Raw genomic sequence first — 12,037 nt, forward strand, 5'->3', positions numbered from 1 at the left:
ATTTATCATTTATGAAGAGAAATGTTATTCCGCTGTGTGAGTTTGCATGTTGGTTATTTGGTTTTGATTCATAATTCGTGTTACTTGTATGTGACCATGGCATGTGTTATTTGTGGCAGAAGTAAATGTGATGCCCTCGTGTATGCATGCTTTAATTTACTCTGATTATGCAATTGTATGTTGTATTTGAGTAGTAGTAGTTTGGGGGATATTACATTAGTGGTATCAGAGCATGGTCAGTAATTCGGCCAGGTTATGAATTTGTTTGATTCCGTTGTATCTGATTTGTGTGTATGACACAATCGATACGGTTTGTTTAACAATCCTTGTTGTTATGGTTTTTTGGTTGGTGTAGAAGGACGATGGTTGCTAGAAGGAATGATGATGTGCTTTTGGCGGCATTGACGTTGTTGGCAGGTGCCATTCCGCAAATGAATGCTGGTGATCGGGAGCGTGATGCTGATGAGTTTCGTGCTTTGGGGAAGTTCCAGAGGAACAATCCGCTAACTTTTGAAGAGCTCATGAACCTGACAAAGCTCAAGAGTGGTTGAAGGCGATTGAGAAAATCTTTCGAGTTATGCACTGTTCAGATGCGCAGAAGGTGCAGTTTAGCACTCATATGCTTCAGAAAGAAGCTGAGGTTTGGTGGCGCAACACTGTTCAGAGATTTCATGAGGATGGCATTGAAGTGACTTGGGCACTTTTCCGTGATGCTTTTCTAGAGAAGTGTTTTCCAGAAGATGTTCGTGGAAAGAAGGAAATTGAATTCCTTGAGTTGAAGCAAGGTAATGGTACCGTAGCTGAGTAAGCTGCAAAGTTTGAGAAGTTGATCAAATTTTGTCCCCATTACAATACTGCTAATGCTAAGATATCCAAGTGTCTTAAGTTTGTGAATAGCTTGAGACCTAATATCAAGAAGGCAATGGGTTACCAACAGATTACGAGATTTTCTGAGTTGGTTAACAAGAGTAGAATTTATGATAAGGATAGCCATGAGAGTGCTGCTCATTACAAGTCCTTACATGATAAGAAAGGAAAAGGGCAATTCCAAGGGAAGTCGTATGATGGTAAGAAGAAAGATGGTGATGGCAAGAAGTCGAGTGGGGGAGGATCTCACACTCCTGTCAAGTGCTTCAGATGTGATGTTGAGGGACATCATGCTCCCGAGTGTCCTAAGGGCGATGTGAATTGTTTCAAGTGTGGCAAGCAAGGTCACAAATCTTTTGATTGCAGAGTTGGTTCGAATGTGACTTGCTACAAATGTGGTGAGTAAGGGAACAGTAGTACCAAGTGCAATAAACCAAAGAAGGAGAAAGCCAAAGGGAAAGTGTTTGCATTGTCCAGTGTTGATACTTCTGCTGAAGAGAGATTGATTTGTTGTACGTGCTTTATTAATAATATGCCTTTGATTGCTATTATTAATACTGGTGCGACACATTCTTTTATTTCTTTGGATTGTGCTGAGAGATTGAATCTTTAATTATATGTTATGTGTGGTGTAAGACCCTAATTTTGACCCTAAGATCCCTCATGGCATCATATCATTGCTTAGTGCATTGCCTCAAGGATCATAGCATGTTTGGCTCCTTAACCCTAGGGTTGGGACTTGTGTGAGTGGTTTGAGACCACCAAGAATGCTTGTATTGTATATTATTGCTTTTCTTATTTCAATTACTAACCAAAAGCACAAAAATATGTCACTAACTCTTTTTGTTTTGAAGCTCAAGTGATCATGTGCTCCCATGCTCCTAGGAGGCTCCTAAGCTCAATGGAATGGCTAGATGAAGATGAGAAAAAGCATGACAATGGTCCACAAAGCTCCTAATCATCATATATGTCTCCCAAGTATCTCAATTTACCAATTTGATCAATATAACCCAAGGGGCTTGAGGATTGTTTCCCAAGGAAACCCTAATTTCACTGTGCTTTGACTGTGCCTTGCTCATGAAGCAATCTCAACCTATGATCAAATTTAATAAAGGGAAGTTCTTTCATTTATCATTTTATGCATATATGGGCCTATCTGAGGGCCCTAAATCATTTATTCATCAATATTGGAAGTTTGGCTTTGAAAAGTTGACCAGTCAAGTCATCTGACTAAACTGAGCACCATTGAGATATAACTTTTGATGTGTTTGTCAAATGAAGATGATCCCAAGAGACAAACTGTTTGTACGAACCATATAAACAACTATTATGTTCATCAAAAATCCATTTGAAACTTGGAAGGTCATCATTCATTTCAAAACATTATAGGTCATTTTGACTGAAACCTTAATTTTGGGTCAACTTCCCAAGGACCTAACTTCTTTAATTTTTATGATTTTGAGGTCAGACCAAATGCATTGGAAAACTTAAGATGTCTAATTCAAATATTATGTTGGAAACAATTTCATAATCCTTAAATAAATACGTTTGATAATACAAAACATTATAGGTCACTTTGGACCTAAGTCATTGAATTTGAAAAAATGCCAACTTCAAATGCCCATAATGTTTTCATGAAAAATCCAAATGATTAAAAATTTGAGTCTAAATTGATCATCTTGAAATATCTATAACTTTAATGTTGGAGGTTGTTTCATTTGAAGCTTGCATCATTGAAACAGAAGGGCTTGAAGAGGCTTGCTTTTGGTGAAAATTTTCAAAGGGTGACTTAGACATGTTTTGTGCCCAAACTTTCACAGCCAATTTTCACTAATTTCCAAATGCCAAATGAATTTTTTCCCAACATGACTTTTGTTCCTTATTTCAAGGGCTTTCCAACCATTACGCACATTACTTTTTTGGACTTTCCATGTGTGAGTTTCGAAGAGCTTTCTCTTTAGGGTCATTTTTGCATTTCATGTTGTAACTTCATGTGCAAGCTATTTCCATCACAATTGCACGTCCAATTCAATTCCAGTTGATCTCAGCATGGTTTATCACCCATCATTGGGCCTTACATGCGCCTGTACAGGCCCATGCAAGGAAGATTTAAATCCCATGCACACAAGGGAAGCATGATCTCAGCCACATTTCAACTATAAATAAGAGCTCAATCCCATTCATTTTTCAACCAAGTGGAGACCTGAAGTTCTGCAGAATTGAAATCCCAACCCTCACTAAAGGAATTTTCAGATTTCTCTTTCTCTTTCAAGCTTGAAATTCAACATCATTAGTTGATTTTCAAAGCTCAATTCCTTAACCTATCATCTCCATCACACTTCCAGAGCAAAAGCAGATCAAGATCTTGAGGAATTCGTGGCATTTAAAGCTTCATTTCAGAGGTAGAACCTCAAACTTTTTTGATATAGATCTTGCAATTCAATGTGATTTTCTTTGGTTTATGAGGTTTTCTGAAGTCCTCATACTTGAGGCAGGCCAGTGGTGGTCTTAATTTTTCAAATCGTACCACTCTAGTTGACATACCATGATCTTCCATCTCACATTTCTCTCTAAATAGGAAGAGTGAGGATGATCCATGGATACAGTGGTGATATACATCACCTGAGCTTCATTTTGATGTCCTTATTTTTTATTTTCATTGCAAACTTTTTCCCTACGCATGGTGGCCACAATCTGGTACTTCACCGGAGAAGATGGTGGTTTCCACCACCATCACCACGTGGTAGCCTTCCCAGCCCTTGGATTGTGTTTCCACGTTCTAATATGGACCAGTCTTTATGTTTACTTGATTTAATGCAACATGTCACGCGTTTGACTCCAGCGTACCATGCATCCGTGCCTCTGAGCCTTTGATCCATTGCCACGTCAATTAATGAATTGATCTGATGGCTGCGCATTTTTTCTAGTATTCCCATTTTCTTTTAATTTCAGTTAATTCCCTTTATTTTCAAAAATTCATAAATATTTTATTTGAAGTCACAAAAATATGAGACCAATGCCAAAAAAATTCTTGAAAAATCTAGTTTCATATTTTGTTTTTTAATTATTTTTGTGACTTCATTTAATATTTTTTGTGAACTATTTGATTTTTAATACTTTTAATTCATTTTTTATTACTTTCTGATATTTGAAAAATCCAAAAATATTTTCCTAACACCTATGGGTCATGATAAGTCAATGAAAAATAGTCTCATCAATTTCTTATTTGATTTGAGATTTATTTGAGATTTTAATTCATATTGTGTTATTTTTTATTGTTTTTAATTGTTTTAAAATAGCTTCTGATTTCAAAAATTGTTGAGAAAAATTGTCAAGGTTTGTTTGACCATGTTAGACCTGTGAGAATTTAATTGGACTTGTTGAAGTTGATTTGAATTAAATTTGAGGTTTGACCATATTTTGATTATTTTATTTTACATTTATTTTTAAATCAAAAATTACCAAAAAATTATGGTTGACTTGTTGACTTGTAATCCTCATTTCTTTTCTGTTTCGCATTGATTGATGATGACTTGGTTCACATTTGATTAATTGAGTTTGATACTTGAATTCTTTTTCCCTCCATTTCATCTTCATCCCTTTCTTTTCATCATTTGGCCAATGAGTTAATGTCTTATGGTTGGTCTTGACAAATGAGAGGTTTAACCTTCTTTGATCCAAACCAAACTCAACTTGATCCAAGATCAAGTGAGTTGTTTTGTGTCCAAGATAGATTGCTTCTTGGTCAAGCAAAAAACCTAAAGTCCATACAAGGCCCTTCCCCTTTTGTTTTGGCATGGCAAGTTTGTGGAGCTTGGCTTACTAGTCATGATCTCTAACTTGTGTTTAGTTGCCTATAGTTTTATTGATGGGCCTCAGATAGGTGTGACTACTACATTAGTCCACTTACGATTGCTTAACATAGCGCTACATTGTCTTATGACAAACTAACATAACTCCACTAATTACTAACTTTAATTTGAGCATTTAATTTCTTGCCCTTTACTTTAATTCCATTTATTTCTTGCTCATTTATTCATATTGCTTTTCATTTTGCTCACTTGAGCACATATTTTATGTTTATGTCATTTTTCTTTTGCTCATTTGAGGTCATTATTGTATATAAATATATTGTTGTCTTGTGGTTGTTGTGTCTTTGTTTTGTGTGAACCTAATGCAAAAAGGAGAAAGGACTTAGAATTATGACATACTTATGCTTAAAGGAGTTCAAGAGCAACTAGGCATCATGCCTTTAGAATGCTAAACTTGTTGAAGAGCAACTAGGCCTCATGCCTTTAGAATGCTAAATTTCAAAGTTGACTTTATAGGACTTCCTTTCCAAAACTTATTCTTTGTCCATTCCTCTTATTGTGTTGTGAAATTTTTGATGTTTGCTCTTGTGTGATAGGGATTCCATCTTAAGATAGTAAAGAGGACCATTGTCATGAATAGCCAAGTTAAGAGAGGCAAGCCAAATGGAGATCCTAGGAGCTTGAATTCAAATTGTGTGATTGCTTGTTTGTTTGCTAAGTTCAAAGGAAAGGAGCATCTTTAGTCATCTTTATGACTTCAAGAAAAGGAACTCCAAGGGTTTATCTTTCTCCCCTTATCTTTGTATGCTTTAGGACTAGCCCTTCTCTTCTTCTCCTCACTCTAACCAAGCCAAAATCTTTTCTTGCAAACTTTGACTTTGTTTTAAACTAGAAACCTAGGCCTTATACCTTTGACTTTTCAAAATCTTTTCATAAACACTCATTGTGAATGAACTTTCATCCAACTTTGACTTCATTTTGCAAATAAATCTAACTTGTAAATATAACTCACTTCAAGTGGTTTTGTGGTTCCAATGACACCTTTGTTAAAACCTTTTCATAAACATTAGTCATAGGTTTGAGTTATCATAGTGGTTGATGTAAACCTCACCTCATCCTTAGTGATTGGATTATAAGTCTTTCATACTTATTATAGGGTTAACCCCTCACTAGTATGTTGAAGCTCTCCTCACATGGTGGATTGTTGGTTTAGGTTGAGTTTTCTCCCTTTAATAACAAAAGACCTTAAGGCTTTTGATCAAATCAATTCACCAATCTTTGAGATTTTTACCCCGAACTACGAGGTTTTGATCCTTCTTTGTGATGGTACGTAGGCAATGGGTTCATCCATTCAAACAACAAAATTGTAAATATAATATATTCTCCTCTCATCCCCCCAATCGTTTGCACATATTTTCACAAATACCAACCTACAACACATGTTTGCAAAAAGGGTTCTCTTAGAGTACTAAGGATGTTTTGGGTGTATCGCAACCTAAAAAATGGAATGTGAAAAAAAACAACCGGCGAAGAAAGACAGGAGAGTCGCCACCGCGCGTTATTTATCCCAAAGGAGGGAAAGGAAACGCTCGAAGTAAACTTGGAAAAAGGAAAGGACAAGACAGGGTCTCGCAACCAAATCTTGGGTTCGGGAGTCGATTATGCGAAGGGAAGGTATTAGCATCCCTACGCATCCGTAGTACTCTACGGGATCCACTTTTGTAGTTCTTGTCTAAAGGGTGTGGGTTTATCTAATGTGTTATTTACTAAAAAAAAGGGGTCAAAAGAAAATGACTCGCACGGATGTCGCATCCACTGCATACGTATCTCATCTGAATATGAGAATCAGAGTCTTCGTAGCTCGGCTACCTAGGGGTTAAGGGTAATTGTGCTCGCTAAGACATCGCGTCTTATGCCCACGTATCTCATCTGGAATGAGAATCAGAGCAAGCCGTAGTTCGGCTAACTACGGGGTTATGGATTGGATTTTGGACGAACGACGTTACTACGCAATCTACCGGATGCTCGACCTTTGGAGACTTACTCGCCTGTAGTAGAAGGAGTAAACGTGTTCTATGGAGAAGAAAAATCAATGAATTTGTTTGCGTTTGGGATGCTCAGGCAAAAGGGAAATCCTAGACGAAGGAACCTGTAAAAAAAATAAACACACAAAAACATTGCCTCCTATCGAGGTTTTCCAGCTAGGAAAACGGTAAAAATACGGGAAAATGTAAAAGTACCACACGGATAAAGATCCGAAGTAACAGTAATTAACGGAACAAGGAAACCCTGAGATCCTCCCAAGCTAACACCATCAAAGAAAGTGAGTCAGTACAGGTACTCGGAATGAAACCTCCAGGCGGTATCCCACAAATAAAGTGGAACACCAGGCAAACCATCTCTGCAAGAGTCATATGAACCCTCACAAAACAAAACTCAACAAACAGGTTAGAGAAACAAAATAGGGTAACCAAGAGTTGCCCCCAAATCAAAATGTAACCACATGAATCATGCCCTTTCAATTCACAAAAAGCTCACAAAAAGCAACCAAGGGTAGGAGGCCTAAACCTCTTGTCAAACACATGCATCAAAAGGGTATCAAATTCACCCATAATACCTCATACATTTAAAGCATTCAAATTAAAGGCATAAAGATGATGGATATAGGGCAAACCTGATTGGAGAGCTTGATTGAAATTGAGTTGCACCCGTGAGGTTTACAAAACAATCTTTAGGGTTTATGTGAGGCAGAGGTGATTCTGTGCAGTTGAGATCCCTTCAGGGTTTGGAGGCTGCTCTGAGTTCTCTGTCAGGTTTCTCTCCAGGTTTTGTCCCAAGGAAACCTCAGAGTGTTTTGCTTCTCTTCCTTTTTCTGTCTGTTTTGTTTCAATGAAACTCTAGTATTTATAGCCTAATATTGGTAGCTTAGTGGGCTTTTGAGAGAGGTCCAAGTCTGAGATTTTTTCCTTTTATTTTATTTATTTATTTATTTATTTAATTATTATTATTATTTTTTTCGTTTTTTTTTTTTTTTTTTTCGTTTTTTTTTTTTCATTTTTTTTTCTTCGTTTTTTTTTTAAATAAAGTTTCTTGGATCTGATTCTGATTGACATGATGAAATGCAATATGAAATGTTAAATGACCTAAAAATGAATGCATGAATGAGGAGGGCAAATTTTGGGGTGTTACAGTTGCCCCTATTCGATCATCAGCTAACCCGAGCAGGGTGAAAGCGAACAGCTTATCAGACAAACAGGGTGAGCTGTGATTGAATACCAAAGACAGACCGATAATTTGCGCTCCGAGAACACCACAAAAATGTTGAAATACACCGCGCTGTTTATTTTTCTTCCGATCCTCTGGCTGAATCTGAATCAGTCTTCTGACTTAATCTGGAGTTTCGATCCTCTGGCTGAATCTATACTCAATTTAGTCCTCTAGTTGGATGTTAATTTTGATCCTCGGGCTGGATACGGTTTTAATCTTCTGGCTAGATCTTCTTCGATCTTCTGGCTAGATCTCCTTTGTTTCGATTCTCTGGCTGAATCTATTTCCTTTGATTCTCTAGCTGAATCTACTTCGATCTTCTTGCTAGATCTGGATTGTTTCGATTCTCTGGCTGAATCTATTTTCTTTGATTCTCTGGCTGAATCTACTTCGATCTTCTGGCTAGATCTGAATTATTTCGATTCTCTGGTTGAATCTATTTCTGGTCTTCGGGCTAGACCTGACTTCGATCTTCTGGCTAGATCTTCTTCGATCTTCTGGCTAGATCTGAATTGTTTCGATTCTCTGGCTGAATCTATTTCGATCTTCTGGCTAGATCTGAATTGTTTCGATTCTCTGGCTGAATCTATCTATTTTTCGGTCTTCGGGCTAGACCTGACTTTGATCTTCCGGCTAGATCTGGATTGTTTTGATGATAAATTCCCATCATCAGGATCTCGCATCTGGGGCATGCGCTGGTTGACCCTCTTTCGAAATCTACAGTCTTCATGTTAGATATGCAGCTTCGAGAATATCCCACTTTTGGGCTTCGTACATATTCTTCAGGCTAGAACATGTTATAACGACTCTTCGATTAGACTTTGTTTTTTTAATGCGATCCGCGGGCTGGATCCTCTTGTAGGTTGATTTTCTGTTGAGCTGTCAATCTATTCCTCCAGCTGGCTTGCTGGGGAAATAATGCTCGTAGTTGACTCTCTGGCTGAATCTTCGAAATGACCCTCAGGCTGGATCTCTGGAAAACGATTCTCAGGCTGAATCTTCGAAATGACCCTCATGCTGGGTCACACACACACTTGATCCTCTGGCCGAATCTCATGACTTTGGTTGTAAAGTAATTTTTCAGTCTGCTTTGAAGAACCTGTTTATCAGCTTATGTGTATGTTTGATATGCATGCAAATGCAAATGCAAATGTTATGCATGGTGCAAAAGAAAAAAGAAATCTGCTTGGGGAAGCAACTCTGGAAGGGAGCGAATCGCTGTATCAATCCTTGAATGCTATGTGGGGAACAATCCGTCTGCCGGGACCGGGGAGCCACCGAAAATAAATCGGCCTTTTTTGAAAAGTTGACCTTGCTGGGGAAGTATAAACTATGGAAACTTTGCTTGGCGAGGCTCTGCGAGGAGAGTCTGTGAGGAAAGCACTTCCTGGGGAAATGTCGTAGGAATCGACCTTTGCTGGGGATATGAACTTGCTAATCGTCCTCAGGCTGGGGATTAAAACAAATCTGTTAAAAAATAATCTGCTGGGGACGAGATGAACACTGGGAACACCACCCTCTTGTCTGTTGGGTATGCGACAACTCCGCTGTTGCTGGGAAGATACAGTCTGGCACTGTCGACTCCGCTGGGGATATACAGTCTGGATACTGTCAACTCTACTGGGGAACCTGCTCTGCAGAGGAGAGGCTTTGTCAACCGCTTGGGGGTGAGGATTCATGACTTGGCATCCGGTTCCTGTGACCTGTAACCAAAAAATACACGTATGCCCCGGGGAATTACTCGGTTTGAATTCACTGTCTGGGATTAAGCACATTCAAAGCAATTTTGACTGTTTTCCTGCGCAAGTCATCTGCAAAAGCCACCATTACATTCAGATGCAATATGTTTCCTCAAGAATTCAGACATCTTTTGCAAACAAACTTGTCGTACCCTAAATTTTGACCACCTTTTCATTTTTATTTTTAGCCGACACTAACACATCCAGAGCATACCAGTCATCTGGTCAAATGACCTAAAAAGTCAAAAGGAGACCATTCTGATTTTTAGTTCTTCTTAGGAGTTGATTTTAGTTTATAGGTATTGTTTAGACTTTTCCAAATAATATAATTTGTAGGAGTATGCTAAAAAAATGGGGTTTTACCGTTAAAAACATTTTTTTAGGAAAAATAAATAGGATTAGCAATTATAATATTATATTTCATTAGATTATACTATTTAGAAAGTAATTAAATATAAATATTATATTAGGGTGTTATTTATTTAAATGAAATTATAGATTAATAGTTTATGAGTTCTTTTATATTATTAAAAATTAGGCAAAAAGATTAGTTATTATTGGCTATTGAAAATATTTTAGTGTTTAAACTATTATAAAACTGTTTGTTTTTATTTAAATATTTAGAAGTATCATTTCTTTTTAGATGAGTTCAAGGGTGTAGTGGGTGGTAGAGTAAGTTTAAGGAGTTATTTATTAGTGTGAAAATGTCATGTGTTCGAATCCCATTTCTTGACTTTTTTATTTTTTAAGAATAGTTTTCTTCTCTTTTTTAAAAAAAAAATCACAAACAAAAAAAAATCTCTCTCTCTTTTTTTTCTCCAGAATCTACTCATTATTAATATCTTCATATGATATTTTAAAGAAAAAATCATATTTGCATCAAATTTCACATCTTTCGAATTTAACACACTTTCCTTGTGCATCACATAAATTTTCTTAATTTAGGATTAAGTTTATGATCAATATATAAATCATTTGAAAATATTCACTAATGTTATTGTTGGAATAAGTCCAAAAAAGGAAGAATAGATATAGCACTTCACTCATCATCACCAATATCAAAAGAAAAAATCATTTTTTTCCAAATTCACAATCACATACTTTCATATCTCAAACGTATCTCCTTCAAATTGCAGAGCAAATCGAAAAATTCAAGATCCAAATGTCAAATATTCATTAATCATAATAATACTAAATCAATTCTAAATTGGTATGAAATCAAATCACATAGAAGATCAATCGGAAATCAATTAAATTGAATTCTCAAACTTAATATTTCTACTATAAAAGAAGGAGTTGTAAGAAGAGAAAGGGGAAGGAATTGATTCATAGTACAAAAATCCCACCGGTTCTAATAACATTCCATTAACAACATCACGACCGTGCCGGAGAAAAAACGGAATGCGAGCATAACCCACCAACTACAACACCGTCATCAAGAAACTGCTGCCGAAAACGCCGACGCCTCCACCGCACAGTTGCCCTCACAGATCTGCACACATACATCTCATTACCGACCACCACCAACACCGACAACCTCGGCGCACGCTGTAAACTACCTTAGATCCGATCGCCACCGGTCACTGGAGCACCTCCATCCATCCAGATCTGGCAGGTTGTCTTCCTCTCCGGTCAGCACCTCTCACTATGTCTCACGCTTTCACTCTCCCTGTATTTGTCTCTCTTTCATTTTCTTTATTTTCATTCTGAGATCTTTGCTTTTAACATGTTGAGTATGGTTAACAATATATATATTTTATATGTGGAGTATTGTTTCATTGTTATTAAACGTATGAATGTGATATAGAAAAAAAAAGGCTATGCATATCTAATATTTTCCCGTACGTCATATACTGCTAGTTGTAGTAGATGGATAAAATGAGGTACTCCATTAGATCTAATTTTATTCCATTATTTATCTAGTTGTTAAAGAAACCATTAACTATTAACATTATTAGTTAGGACATTATCATTAGTAATTATTTAATTATGGCATGATATATATTAATTATTTAAAATTATTATTTGAGTGAATTAGGATTTTATCCATTGACTTTAGACCCTCTCCATTTACCATTACTCAAACCCAATTATATACCTCCCTTATTCGTTTTGATTTAATTTTTTTTAGTTAATTAACTTAAGCGTTTAATCTTAATTTGTAGTTTTAATTTAAATGATTAATTACTGTACTTAATTTACAAAGTGATAACATTTTTTAAAAGATACAAAAAATATATATTTAGTTTAATATTAGATAAGTAGGGAAATAATGGAATTAAAGATTTAAATTAAGTGTCAGGGGTTAATCTTAGAACAATTAGGTATATTGAAATTATGGGTTAATTCTTG

General features: G+C 36.5%; 1 protein-coding gene across 1 annotated transcript in view; it reads left to right on the plus strand.

Annotated features, from left to right (window-relative positions):
- Positions 1-922: 922 nt before the first annotated feature.
- Positions 923-12,037, plus strand: part of LOC127135807 (uncharacterized) — a 71,067-nt gene continuing 59,952 nt past the window's right edge. The window contains exon 1 of the mRNA XM_051062443.1: positions 923-1,265. Coding sequence (XP_050918400.1) covers positions 923-1,265 — 343 coding nt within the window. The remainder of the gene's footprint in view (positions 1,266-12,037) is intronic.

The sequence above is a fragment of the Lathyrus oleraceus genome, chromosome 4 (assembly GCF_024323335.1).
Source record: "Lathyrus oleraceus cultivar Zhongwan6 chromosome 4, CAAS_Psat_ZW6_1.0, whole genome shotgun sequence".
Lineage (NCBI taxonomy): Eukaryota > Viridiplantae > Streptophyta > Magnoliopsida > Fabales > Fabaceae > Lathyrus > Lathyrus oleraceus.